This window comes from Anopheles bellator, chromosome X, assembly GCF_943735745.2.
Source record: "Anopheles bellator chromosome X, idAnoBellAS_SP24_06.2, whole genome shotgun sequence".
In the NCBI taxonomy this organism is placed as follows: domain Eukaryota; kingdom Metazoa; phylum Arthropoda; class Insecta; order Diptera; family Culicidae; genus Anopheles; species Anopheles bellator.
This window is the reverse complement of record NC_071287.1, coordinates 886,523-900,491: the sequence shown is the minus strand read 5'-3', so window position 1 is coordinate 900,491 and position 13,969 is coordinate 886,523. Positions and strand designations below refer to the sequence as shown.

The window sequence follows — 13,969 nt, the reverse complement described above, 5'->3', positions numbered from 1 at the left end:
TTGCTGTGGTGCTTTAAGGTACGCTAGTAGTGTCACTGTCCTGGTTAGCTTGGAAGTCGGGATAGCTAGTCGTCCTCGGCTCTGGAAGTGGGATTGGATGGAGGATGCACTTGTAGGTCCGACAGGCCTCGCTTCCGGAGACTTCGCCCCCCGGCTAGTTGTCCGCGTTGAGCGCGCGTTGTACAGGTCGCGTGGATTAAACTACACTACACTCACTTGCTAGGGTTCAATTTTGTAAATAGGAAGCAATTGATCTTTCTCTGTTCGTCGTTCGGCTCTGGCTCTCGCTTCTGCTCCGTGTCCACCGCCGGATAAATATTGTGCTATCGTGGTGGGGGCGGTTTTGGGGGGGGAGGGGGGGAAGGACCTCTAGCGCTCAGCTAACTGCTCGGTGACGTTCTCGAAGTCCGCAGTCCAGTATCAAACACCTCCACAGGCTTTCCCAACTTTCGGTTACGCAGTACTGGACATATAGACTCACCCGCTCTCTCTCTCTCTCTCTCTTTCTTTCGCTCGTTATCCGCCTATCTCACACTCTCTCTCTCTCTCTCTGTCTCACTCTCTCTCCCTCCTTTAGCCTTGTATAGGTAGCGCGGTACGGTTTGCTGTCGCCGGCCAAAGTGTCGATGACATCCGAAGTTCCAATATCTGAAACAAGACACGAAACGGAACGTTGGACCGGACGCAAGGTTAGTGGGGGATGTGAGGGGGTTAGTAAGATCGGTGACGGAACCTGGACCAACCCCGCGAACGCGGCCGCGGGTCGCGGACACTAGCAACTCTTCTTCACCAAAAACCGTGGCCTCGTAATACTTCGCTCTACACTACACACTACTTCACGGTCGATATCCTGATCTCTTCCTTCCTCTCGTGCCCGGACTGGACTGCCCGGTGGAAGGACGAGTGGTGCGGACTCGCCTTTCGGAACTGCGTACTGCGCATTCGCTCTCGTCCGCGAGCGGGACACTCCGGGGAAGCCTTCAACTAGTAGAAGGCGTTCTGTTTTTTCTTTCCCTACTTCAAGTACACCCCGCTCTTTATACCCCCCACCCCACCCTCACCAGTAATGTGTGAACACACGTGCCCGCCATCAGCATTTTGGTCCCTACCCTACACCCACCCTACACTGTACTCTCTCTCCGCTCAGGCTCTGCCCGTCGACCCTCGGCCCTTCGCCGAGGTTTTTCATCAATCTCTCCAATGGGCAATGCGCATCTCGCCCTTTCTCGGCCCCTCGGCGCGGAAAAACGGGTTCGACTCGCCCCCCCCCCGCGTCCCGTCCCAAGCTCCTAGGACCCGGTTTCCGGTTTTGGCCAGAAGTTTTTGGCAGGTCCTGCTGAGCAGCTGAGGTCCAGCGGATCCGGTCACACAAGCACACAAGCACACACTCACGCACACGACAGGTACATACGTTTGTTGTTGCCCCCAGCGGCCAGCGGCCAATTGGGCCCCCCTTCTTGCCGCCCCCCCCACAGAGCAGCTCGCTCGAGAAAAAACTCACCAAAAGCATAAAAAATATGTGTAAATGCACCACACACACGGCGGCGGCGGAAGGCGACCCGAACACACGGAGGGTACCGAGAGAGAGGGTGGAGGGTTTCACCGTGATGACACTACAGGGCGAACGGGGTTTTGCCCGGGGTTTTTATCAACAACTCGCGCACACAATCGATCAGCCAGCGCGGCTCTAGAACGGAGCGAACGACGACGACGGCGGCAGGACTTCTCGCTGACGACGGACTAACTTCGACTATCGCGCGGCCGTGCGTGCGAAAACCGAGCAAGGCGGTACACACCCCCCCCGCGCACCCCCCGTCGGGACCTTTCACCTCTCACGGTTTCTTACTCTCTCTCTCTCTCGCTCTCTTTGCGATGCGTGGAAACGATGCGCAATCGTCGCCGGGGTCGGCCGCCTGGGGGATGCCGAAAAACCCGACCGAGAATCCCGGCCGAAGATCCGAGCCGAAGAGAACGCAAACCTTCCAAGACGCGCGAGCGAGAGCGAGAGCGAGAGAGCGCACGACAGCGAAAGGGTGAAAAAAAAAATCGCCGAACGAACGGGAAAAAGGGGACGAAATCGTGCTCGGCGCGTGCGCACGCACGCGCCCGAGAAAATGTGCGTATGTGGAAAGCGACAGAGACAGGAAAAAAAAAAACGCGAGCGAGCGAGAGAGAGAGCCGCCGCCGCCGCCGGGAAAGGTGTGAAAAGTGACGCACAGGGACGCACGAAAGTGTTGGAACGAAGTGTGGTGTATTTTGTGTTTGCAAATCGTCCTTGCTTTCGACTTTCCTTTCACTTACAATTTTATTTCCTTGCTCCCCCCGCCTTGCTCGGGAGTCCTTCGTCGTCGTGGGTTCGAATTCCCAGAGTGACGTTTGATGTACAGTTGGTTGGCGAAATTAACTTTAGCTCCTGAACATTTGTATAGTATGTGTGAAAATATTAGTACATCTTCGTTTAGCGGAATGGCTCTTTTGAGACGTTCAATATTAGATTGAGGTTCTAGGACTAAAATGAGATTCAGATGTAATCTAGTGGAGTTGGAAGCTTGAAGTTTTCAGTTTTTCACACCAATTTCCTCTGTTTTGCTCGGTCATAAAGCATCAAGAGTACATTTGTTTTATTTATGATCAATAATAACATGATTTATTACAGGTTTTCATATTCAAAATGCAGAATTAAAGAAGCTGTTTCTTTAGCTTGAAATATGGTAGAATCCTCTAAATATCCCAAGCCAACCAATTAATAACGTAATTTAGTTATTAATTTGAGTATTAGTGGTAAAAATGATAGTCATAAAAAAAATGAAAATGAAGGTCATACGCATTATATTAAGCTTTGTGGACGCAAAAAATCAACGTCAAAACGAGTTGATACAAGACCACCACATAACAAAATTATTTTCACATGTTATTTTCGCCGAAGAGAAATTTAGCTTGTTCTAAATATGTTTGCCTAAAATTTGTCCCTTGTATCAATCATCCCTAAATACAGCCAAATCAATCATATTCACATCTTATTTAATGTTTTTGGTTGATATTTGATTGTCTGGGGCAAACGTTTCATCTTCGTATTTCCTTTTGCTTTCTTGAACTAAAGTTAACGTCGCCATCGCCACCGTAGTCTAGTAATCGATAGTTCCAAAAATGCAAAAGCCCATGGCTCACGGTACCGGAAGTCACCCGGAACAGGACCTTTTTTCCCGCATGGAGCACAGCACAGCAGCAGCGGCCGGTGTGGTCTGACACTTTTGGCCGTCACGGGGCTCCCGTAAGGAGAGGCTTTTTTTGTTATGCACGCCGTTTGCATGCGACGAACGGGCATGCGCCCATGCTGCCTGTCGGCAAGAGGTCCTTTTCGCCGGACGGCTGCATGGCGTGCGCGTGTGTGCGCGCGTGGAGTGCATGCGTATCAGGCTCGCGTTTTTTGGTTCCCGTCCCCCGTCCGTTCGGGCCGGGCCGGGCCGAAGAGATAGGACGAGTTGGGATGTCGCGCCGGACGAACCACGGAGGCGAGGCGAATTAATGAGAGCGAAAAGCGAAAGTACACGGGACACGGGACACACCGTAAGGATCTCGGTTGTGTGGTGGCGTGCGTGTGTTCGTGTGCGCAGACTCATCTGCGGCTGCACCTTGTACCTTAGTTCCGTTACTTCCGTTAGTTCCGATTTGCAGCATCTGCCGATGGAGCGTGCGGTGAACTCTATGGTTCTTCCTCTCCCTCTCCCTCTCTCCCTCCCTCCTCCCTCTCTCTCTCGCTCTCTGTAGAAACCGGGGAAACAAAAATGCACCGAAGCCGAATATGCGGCCAGTTCCGTGTCCGAGATGCGGTTTAAAAATACTGCTAAACTGCACTTAGGGGGCGCGCTGTGCGCAGCCAAGCAGAACCTGTCTAGACGTGTCCAGCTAGCACGCCGAGCATATTACCTGCGCATAGCAACACTCCGGCCGCCTCCTCGGTTCTAATTATAACTCCTTCGTTCCTTCCGCCCGAAACCCCGAGTATGATGGAAAATGCGCCCGCCACGCCAAAGGGGTCCAAAACACTACCACATGTTCTGTCTGGAGTTCTGTCGGCCCCCACGCTGATAATTGCTCCAGAAATAAAACTGCATTCTTCGCGTCCGTGCGAACTACATTCCACGAACTCCAACTAGATTGCGATCCGAAGATAGCAATCTTTCACCCCGGAAACGCGATTTGAACTCGGTTAGATTGCGGTATCGTAACTGCGCTAGGGTTAGGCCATCGGTGATTAGCCTGCGGGGCGTTGAATGACCGGGCCCCGGCCCTTTGCCTATTTCCCGGACAGCTCGTGGCTGAAAAAAGGGAGAAACTAAAGCCTAAAAACTAGTTCTCTTATCGCAGCTGCTGGTACTGATGACAGGACGCCGGAGGCCGTTTACTGGTCCGACTGGTGTCGAACTGGTCGAATAAAAATTTGGTTTTTTTATCCGGCAATCACAACCCGAGTGGTCCGAGGGGCCACGGAGCAGAGACAATGTGACATCCGGTTTCGGAGGTGCCCGATGGTGAGTTGAGATGTGATTTCTGCTCCGGACGCCGGTCAGTTTGTTATCCTGGAATCTCAACCAATTGCCTGGACAGCAGATTTATCTTGATTTTCGTCTTGAAGAATTCCTCGTTTTTCTAGTGCGTCCCCCCGTGGTTGCCCCTTCATGTTGTTTCCCCCGTTCGTTCTGGGACTTCTCGCCGCTCCGCGTGGAACACTTACACGGCACCCGCACTCAAAGCAAAGGCGTTGTTGGGTCGAAATCCTTTTCTAGGACAGGCACGCCACGCGACTGGCGTGGGAGGTGGGAGGGGGCCGGGGAAAATTTTCCAACCGCAACTAATTCACGAAGCCCCCACGCCAGTGACATATGACAAGGACTCGGCGCAGCGCGGGGCGCCATCTTCGCCCAGAGCGGGGAACATCAATGAACGGGTCCTTCGTAACGTAACACGCACACACACACATTCACGGGCACACACACAGGCAAGGAAAACCAGACCAGCCATTGGGTTGGGAGCTCAGTCCGTTGAAAAAACCCCACAGGTAGCTCTCTCTCTCTCTCGTCCTTTATCGGGGGGGTAACTTACCGGGGGGTGGGGGGGGCTTGCAGTGGGTGGATTGGGCCGCGCCTTGCTAGCGGAGCGGGCCGGTCCGACCGTCCCGATGCTCGTCAAGGATGCTCACGCTGGTGTCACACGGACTTCCGGGACTGCCAGGTGCTGCTGCCAGGGGGACATCGGTACCAAGGCGCGCGGTATCGATCGTCCTGTGAATCGTGGCCAAACGCTGATCAAACTACGCGTTCCTCGCGTCTGGCGACTCACGGCGACGTCCGGTGGCTCCACCTGACACACGTGAGAGCGACTGTAGGGCTGGGCTGGGCTCTGCCTGATTGCGAGTGAACGAAGAAATGGGATGGCCGAGCCCGAAGGACGAGGCCTCTACGGCGCCTGTGAGCGTGCGCACCCTGTGCCACGGGTGTGCATTTGTTCCTTGCCTCGGAGTGTAGCTCTAGCTTGACAGGACTGCTGCAGTTCGCCCGTAGCTGTGTCCTACAAAGGACTGCTCTGTGTCGTTTATGAGTCTTGACGGCTCTGCCATTCGCCACTACGGGAAATTACCCCGGTTTATTACACAGTAAGTGCTAGGCCCGGTGATTGGACTCGATTCTGCCCCTTCCGGACTTGGATCATCGAGTTCGATGCCGGTGCCGGCGGGAGACTTCAGACTTCAGACTCCTTCAGTCGAAAAAGCCGAACTAGTTGTAGCCGGCCAGGCTGCGGTTCTACGCACACCATCGCCAGGACATCCAGCCCCCTTTGTTAGGATTCATTCCGTGTAAATGATGGTCCAGGACCACCCCACTGGCCACTCTTATGTAATGCCATGCCGGGCCACGGTAGTCCTGGTCGGCGGTTTACTGCTCACCAACACCAACACGCCCCTAGGAATTTCTTCCGCTACTTCCGGTATCGCAGGCTCGCCTGCGTGTGTGTAAAATAATTCCCCTCAAACAAGCACCCCTTCGCCCGTTGCCGAGCGCCCAGCGACGCCACCCCCGTGGGCTGTTGGTCAATGTCCTCGGCGCTTGGCCCGAGGTGAGATCTCCGCCTCTCTCTCATCGCCATCCTGCGTCCATCCTTTCGAACGTTCTCGTAAGGCTAAAATTCAGCATCGTAAGGTGCGGCCTACTTTCAGCCTTGGGGTGGTAGGGAGGGGAAGTAATTGTGGTTTAGTATTAATTAGTGTGTGTGTTTTTTTTTGTGGGTTGGCTTCGGCCAAGCAATCGATTCGAGTTGGATCCACATCGCATCGCAACGTCAAATTAGATCGCGCACGTACACCTAGGAGGGAGCGCTCGCAGCACCCACACTGGTGCCAGCTATATTGTTCAGAGAGAAAGAGAGAAAGAGAGAGAGACAAACACACGCGGAAAGAATAGAGAGAGAGAACCTCATGGCGCGTGCGTGGCGTGTGCGAAGCCGGGCCGGTGTGCGCTGAGGGTTCCGACGGAAGTGCGTAGTAGTAACCGGTGCAAACGGCACACATCCTGACCGTTGCCGGCTGGTCCTGCTCCTGTTGCAACCCCGAAGCACTGCATTCCTAGTAACAGCTTCCGGTCCCTCTGGCAACGACCGGCCAGCCAGCCGGAAGGGGGCCGAGAAGCCGGGGTTTTGGGAAGTAAATTCACACCTTGGGACCAGACACCTTGGGTAGTGAAAAACTAATCGAAGACTACTCAATTGAAGTTTTTTTTTGTATTACAAGCATGCAAAATAATCAACGCGAATTTGCCTTTCCGTAACGTGCCAAAATTTGCGGTAAAAAATTTCCGGTACTGAAACGTTTCATCTGGTTGATGTCTTTGCTATTCAAACGTAGAATGGAACATCGTGAGTGACAAATTAAGGCTCAATTCTATGTAGAAACGATTGCCGTAGCCGCTAAACGCTAAATTATCGTCTGATTAGACTATTTTTCATCCTTTTGATCCTTGTGTTTCTCCTTTTCTTTCGAACGATAATGAATCGCTTGATAGTGGTTTGTGTCTCGAGTCGGAGCGCCACCTATACGCGAGATCTGTTCGGGGTGCGTTCGGTGCGCCCTCTGGTAGCTGGTAGCGAAGGCTTGACAGCAAAGCGCCATCGTATCGTTTGAATCGTTTCATTCGCGGGCCTCGGCCGGGAAAGCGGGAAAAATGTAGGGAGCGAGGCTTTTTAAAGAAATTAAAAAAATGGCGTGCGAGTTGTATCGAAGGCGTCGCATTCTAAAATTAGTGTACCGTTGCCAGGCGATGGCCAAGATATGGGAAAGAAATTGGTGCCTTGAGCTGCTTTCGAATTCTGCGCTGCTTCATCAGCTTCAATAAGAAAACATTCGCGAAATCGTGGGCTTTTCCACGAAAATAATCTAGAATGGAATTTTCACCACATTCCGGTTGCTGCAACCTCATTGAGGGTGGCCACTTGAAATACATTTTTTTTTATAAGCATAGACCAAACGAATCCTTCAATGAAACCTTCTTTCATATGAAATAATCAAATGTTTACGTTTGACATTGCTGGTATATTTTTGATCGGGAGTCAGTGTAGAAAACTATGAATAAATACAATTCATCAACTTTGGTAATGCAGAAAAAACATGTTTCGCGTTGCCCATACGAGACGTTACAATTAAAATGTAGACAATTTTAAACATTTCCAGCAAGTTTTATTTGCGAATTCCTGCGACATCGTCCGTTGGGCTTACTTTAAAAAAACAATTCCTGATGCATGGGTGCAGTATGGGTGTTTCTTTCGGAGCATCTGCATTTTGAGGTAGTCGTTATAATGAAAGATGCTGTGTAAATATACCACAACTTCGTACAGTTCCAATTTTTTTTTTGAAATAGTCAATATGGTTGTTATCAAGATTAAAGAGCTCGTCAATCTGTTTGGGTGTTTCTAGAAAAAAAAAATGCGTTCCTCCTGAGTAAAAAAAGTACAGAAATTCAAATACAGTTTAATGAAGATGGCTGGAAAAGTGTTATCAGTGATCATGGATCAATCAAGTATGTGTTGCCCTGTTTTTATAATTGGTTTAAAGTACCTGCTGTAACCCAAAAATTAGGTACATTTCATTCGGTTATAGGCAGCGAAAAATCCATAAACTTAGTTTTTCTGATATAGTAAAAGACTTTTTAAATCATGGATTTTTAACCATTAATGAGGATTTCGCGATTGATCATGTATTTGACCAAGTAGATAATATTGATTTAAGGTTGGATGAAGAAATAGACTGATGAAGTATTTTATCAAACGTTTAAATAATAGTTCATGGGTTGGATAATAATAATTTCCTGTTGCGAGCTCATCGATCATTTAATATCCTTTTTAACACTCATAAAGCATTGGATTTGAAGCAGAAATTCAATACGATTTATTCAATTTACGATTGTGCTTTATTTTTTATTTTTTGAAGCATTACGCAGATTGCTTAAGGCGTTTAAAAAGCTGAAAATAATGAAAAAGGCTTTTTTATCATATTTGAACGCATGTATTACACATGGAAAAGTTGAATTTAATCAAAACACATGCAAAGAAAACAGACACGATGAGAAAAATCCATAGATTCCACTACGAATTCCCCACCGTGCGTTGTTCTTTCAAGAGTAGTACGCAAACGACTGAAGCCACGGGGTAAACGGTACACAGTATATTTGTAGAAAACAAAATAAAAAAAATAAAACGAGTAAACCGCGCTTCCGGCGGCGCGAATAATATAGTATAGTGGAGTATATAGTGTTTGTGTTATAACCAGAGCCTCCTTCTGTCGCACGCACTTCCGGTGGCGGGGAAGGGCCGCCCGCTGTTCCCGTGTGCCAAAGGCGATCAAATGAAATACGCTTACATGAGATAGATCACGGAGAGGATCGACGGTGATGAGATTACTGTGACGTGAGTGACACCGCAAGATTGGCGTTGTCAATGAGATTAGTCGCGCAGCGTGAAGATGGCGTCGAAGAAGAACAGCACCCCGTTCGTGATGGCGAGCGAGCCCTTGGTGATGGCGATCTTCTTCGTGTCGGTGCTCCACGCGTTCTCCCACTCCTTCAGGATCAGCACGCCGGACGCGATGAACATCGCGCAGCCGATCAGACTGAAGAACAGGTCCAGCTTCTTGTTGAGCGGGTTGCTCAGCAGATACCCTGCAAATGGGGGTTGGTGGTGGGGGACGGCGAAATACCAGGTCAGGGCCGAAGCCGGAGATGAGCGATGAGCGACACTCACCCGCGAACAGTGCGATCAGGATGACGCTGTAGCCAACGAACGTGCCGGCCGTCAGCAGCTTCGTGATGTCATCGCGCTCGCCGAGACTTTTGTAGTGCAGCACCACGCAGGTGATGGCCAGGGCCTGCCAGGGAGACGGGGGAAAAGGGAGGCGGAAGCCGAAGGTGAACCAGCTAGCCAGATGCGGAGCGTGTACGGTGCCCTAGCGATAACCTCGAACTTGGCTGCGATCGGTGGGCTATGGATGGGCGGCGGTGTATCTGCACACGGCTTCGACCACAGGCCGGGAAGTATGTGAAGGTGAGCGAGAGGTGGGGGGAGGGGGGAGTTCGCTGAATTCCGCGCGGCCAACTGCTTAGCGATGCACTCCACGTGCGGGTTTGCTGACAGCGCCAAGACGCTGGCAAGGCAAGGCAAGCCGCGCCTATCGCACGCGCCGCGTGTCAACACCACGACATCATCGCCAGCGGGCGCGATTACCACCCATCTTGGGCGTGGAGGGGGGTGGGGGGAGTTGATGGATTTTATTTTTAGTCCAAACCCCCGCGAGAACCACCCGCGGGAGATGATGTCATGTTCTCGTCTCCGGATGCTGTTTACAGTAGCGCATCACACAATGGGACGGGAAAAAAACAACCGTCAACTGTACGATGAATTCTCTCTCTCTCGCTCTCTCTCTCTCTCGCTCTCTCTGCTAAGCGTGGGGAATTTAATTTAGCGGTTTAACTGTGCGGCGACTTTTTGTAACTGTTTTGGTACACAACACTAAACGAGACGTCTTGGGTCTCGGCACCCGGCACAATAAAACAGAACAAATAATCAAAAACAATTCGCCCGGCGCGGCTCGCGTAAACAATCGACACGAAGTTGCCTCAAGTTGTTTTCGTGCGAAGTTCGCCGAACCGGAAGGTGGCAAGGTTGCGAGATGATCGATTGCCAGCGGCCAGATGGCGAGGCACAGCCTTGAACGGACTCGGTCGAGACCCGATTTTTGTGGATCGCAGTGCAATCGAAGGCCCCGAAGATGAAGCTACTGCCCTACTCGGCCCTGTACCGTGCCCCCCCCTAGTTCCCGACTTCAGTGGATCCCCGTGATCCGCGCGGCTACTAACCAGCTCCAAGAACTTCACAATGGATAATCGGCTGACGGCCATGGCTGGCTGGCTGACTGGCTGGCTGTTGAGTTGTTGAGACGGTGAAGTTGAACGTTGAACGGCTAGACACTCGACGGTATCCTTGAACTGACACAGGCACACGCTTGGGGAAACACGTCACTGATGCGTAGCGTCGAGTCGGACAACCGGTTGCTGGCGCGATTGGCGTGTAACTGGCGTGTCTGGCTGCTTCGTCCGACGATGATGCCGTCGCTGCCCCAACACTGAAGAGGTGGGTGATCGGTGCCGAGGCACTATGGGGAAAAGGTGGTCATAAGTCAACTGAGGGTTTAGTCATATTAGCCCTAAAATGGATAAGTTATCTGTGACAAATCAGAATTTTTAGCCTTCTATGTTGTGCAGATTCCGAGAAATCATTCAGTCAAAGTCGAAAGAGTGATGGAAATGGCTCTTTATAATCAATTTTTATCAGCTACTTTACCAGAATTCGTATAGAAAACTACGAAAAAATTCAATTTTGCAACTTTGGTAATGCAGCAAAACAAGTTTCGCGTTGTTTCGCCTAAACGAGGCATTACAATTAAAGTTTAGATAACTAATAAACTATTTCCAGCATGTTTTGCATCCGCTAGGACCGGCAGCTGTCCGCTGGCTTGTTTTATGAAAACATCTCCTGATGGATACGGAACCGACTGGTCTTTTGTAGCCTATGAAATGGCCATGCCAAACATGTTTGTCTTATGCCTTTTCTATTTTTTTTTTGATAAACTAAGTGTTATTAGTGATCACAAATGTTGAAAATTGTTTTAGCCCGCAACTTTCTGTATGGTATTTCACCTCTTCATAAGTAGTAGACGTTTCTACAGTGTTTGTTAAGTATTTCATATAAAATAATCTTTAACAACCTCGGGCACTTCTGGTAACATTTGTCGTCGAATATTTTTAGATCCTGAGCGTGCGGTTACTGTTCTTAATTAAAGATTTAATTAAAGACAGGCTTAGGAACATCTTAATAACCATTAGCTGTTAGAAAGTAGTTAATGCAGCAAAATTAGATATTGTATATACTTTTAGGCCTTTATATTTGATTTGATTTAGTAATGTTTTGACTCATGCTGGCGAAGAAGTTTAGGAAGCGTGGCATAAATGTTTTAGACAAGATAGGGCAAACCAAACCAAGAAAATCTTCTAGAGAAAATAATTTAAAAGACACATTCATTCGGGCATTACTAGTTGCCCTAAAATTTGTTCTCTTCCAATGAGGGTTATCATTGTTTAAATAATAGTTCATGGGTTGGATACTTCGGATGGTAATAATTACTTGCATCAAGTAATTCCCACAAACGGAGTGGGTAAAACTACTTGATCATTTCATATCCTTTTTGCTACTCACAAGGCATTCGGCTCGTAGCAGAAATTCGATATTTGCTTCAAACTTGGTTTTGTGGTGTAATGCAGATTGCATACTTAAGGCGTTTAAAAACCTTAAAAAAACGAAATAAGTTAACAAATATGCCCACTTTTCCCATACAATCTCCCCCACTGTGCGAGGGTGCGATGATGTCATGTCGAGCCGTCTAAGTTACCGTGTGTGGACGTGCCCATCGCCCCGAACTCGTCATCGGCCGTGGTGACTAATCCACTCGGTTTTGAATACCAGATCATGGGTGAACCCATTCAGACTAGGGGTTCTGTAGGGGTCGGGTGTAGGCCGAAAGAATGTACGCGCAGGAAGCTCGGAAGGTAGGTCAAGGCGGCTGCTATGAGGCTACATAGAAACACCTAACCAGAGAGCCTAGTAGCGCGTAGCAAAGATGCTTTTGCGATACGATTTCATTATTCTTAAGACCTGGGGTGGGACCCTAATTGACTGTAATCGGACGAATTGACTGGTAGCTCCTCACCAGATCCGTTACTCCTAGCAACATGCTCCTGCCTGGAGGAATCGCCATGCCAAACATGCCGAATTATGAACCAATAGGTTGGTGTTCTGTTCTGAATTAACTTAACGGCGGTGGTTTCAAAAATAGATCATCGACGCTCCTAATGCCATGGTGATTGCGATGTTGCGATGCTGAGCTACTGTTTTTCGAAAGACCGCCGGTTTTGTGAAATTCAAGTCCGCCAGCCAGCGTTACTGGCCACTACTTCAGCCTGCCTGCAGACATCAACGATTATTACACACGAGTAGGCCTGTTTCCGCCCCGCATTCCGAATCGGGAATCACTTGAACTCTCTCGAGCACCTCGAACGGTGCGATAGCTGACGGACCGCGTGGCGAAATCGGAACACTGGAACAGCAGCTTCCGTCCGGCCCAAGGTGAGTCCCGCTGAAGCGCCTGGCAATCGGTTTCATTAGAGGGATTAGAAGTGAAGGTTTCGGTGCTCTAAAGGGGGGGGGGGGGCGCTTATCGAGTGTCTGTCGAGTTACTCAACGGCACATTGAGCTAGATCCAGGACCAGGCGAAGCGACAACACGGAACCAACCGTTAACCGTTTCGATCTGGATCGTCTGGGATCGTCAGCAACAGGGAAGTTAGTCGTGCGAGAAGTCTTGGGGGTATCGGTCGAAAGTGCAGCGAGTTCTAAACCACCAAACCACGATCAACTTCAACAACTACCACGGAGGTGCAATGCCCGAGAATGCGGCCGTTCCGGTACCGAGACTCCACCAGCACGGGTTGCCACCGATCGCGGCCCAACGGGCGTCGGAACCGCGAGGATACAATCGCCCCCCGCTGTCGGTCATCAAGTTTCTCGAGCTGGTAATTTTTTCGGCCCACCCTCACAATCAATCTTGTGCTTCCACAACCAACTTCCGTCAAGATCTGAACAACTCTCTTTCCCCAACTCCAATGCTCAACAGTCACTGGCGATCACGTGTACCGTGCTGCATTATTACAGCTTCGACGATGGCGATCTAGTGACGGGCTTCCTGGCGACCGGCACCTTCTGTGGTTTCATTGTGATCCTAACCACCATCATGGCAGGTACTGCGATGTGCATCACTCTCTCTCTCTCTCGCTGTCTATTTTTGCCCCAATCGACTCTCTCTCTCCTTATCCCTTTGCAGGATACTTGATCAAGGCTCACCTGCACCGTCGGCTGAGCATCTTCTACAGCCTGCTCGGGTGCAGCAGCTTCCTGACGTCCGGTGTCTTCATCATACAGGCGTGGGAGCACGCGTTCCGGACGCGCACCCGGGACCTGGCGATCACCAAGGGTTCGATCGCCATCATCAACGGCGTCATCTTCCTGATGGACACCATCTTCACCTTTCGCGAGCGTCACTGACGACGGACAGACGATGGTGCCTGGTGTCCCCAGAGCGTCGTCCGAAAGATTTCTAGGTGGCCACTGGGCCACAGAGTTTCTCACCCTCGTGTTTGTCTGTAAGTCTATGTCTATGTCTATGGTCGGCAATAACTGCTCCGCATGCTACTGCCCTCGAAGCTACGTAAAAAGAGAGTAAATAAATAAAAACGAACATAAACAAACACAGCTCAAAAGGCAAACAGGAAGCGAAACAGGTGCCGCAGGCCACGATGACCACGAATCAATGAATGAAT

At 50.2% G+C, this 13,969-nt stretch overlaps 2 protein-coding genes across 2 annotated transcripts; one reads left to right on the top strand and one right to left on the bottom strand.

The window, feature by feature from the left end:
* Positions 1–8,688: 8,688 nt before the first annotated feature.
* On the bottom strand, positions 8,689–10,600 carry LOC131213557 (uncharacterized). Its single transcript, XM_058207622.1, has 3 exons — positions 10,398–10,600; positions 9,286–9,409; positions 8,689–9,203 (listed from the first exon to the last, which is right to left on the bottom strand). Exons 1-3 carry the CDS (start codon positions 10,437–10,439, stop codon positions 8,989–8,991), a joined length of 381 nt encoding a protein of 126 aa, XP_058063605.1. The 5' UTR covers positions 10,440–10,600; the 3' UTR covers positions 8,689–8,988.
* Positions 10,601–13,033: 2,433 nt separating this feature from the next.
* LOC131213212 (uncharacterized) lies at positions 13,034–13,694 on the top strand. Its single transcript, XM_058207206.1, has 3 exons — positions 13,034–13,165; positions 13,267–13,390; positions 13,474–13,694. The coding sequence occupies exons 1-3, from the start codon at positions 13,034–13,036 to the stop codon at positions 13,692–13,694; spliced, it is 477 nt and encodes a 158-aa protein (XP_058063189.1).
* The last annotated feature ends 275 nt before the right edge of the window (positions 13,695–13,969 follow it).

Bases quoted from the DNA above. Each gene is read 5' to 3' on its own strand.
- LOC131213557 (XM_058207622.1), bottom strand. From the start codon at position 10,439: ATGGCCGTCAGCCGATTATCCATTGTGAAGTTCTTGGAGCTG. The intron at 9,410-10,397 runs GTTAGTAGCCGC...TCTCCCTGGCAG, and splicing joins TTGTGAAGTTCTTGGAGCTG to GCCCTGGCCATCACCTGCGT. The intron at 9,204-9,285 runs GTGAGTGTCGCT...CCCCATTTGCAG, and splicing joins CCTGATCGCACTGTTCGCGG to GGTATCTGCTGAGCAACCCG.
- LOC131213212 (XM_058207206.1), top strand. From the start codon at position 13,034: ATGCCCGAGAATGCGGCCGTTCCGGTACCGAGACTCCACCAGCACGGG. The intron at 13,166-13,266 runs GTAATTTTTTCG...AATGCTCAACAG, and splicing joins TCATCAAGTTTCTCGAGCTG to TCACTGGCGATCACGTGTAC. The intron at 13,391-13,473 runs GTACTGCGATGT...ATCCCTTTGCAG, and splicing joins CCTAACCACCATCATGGCAG to GATACTTGATCAAGGCTCAC.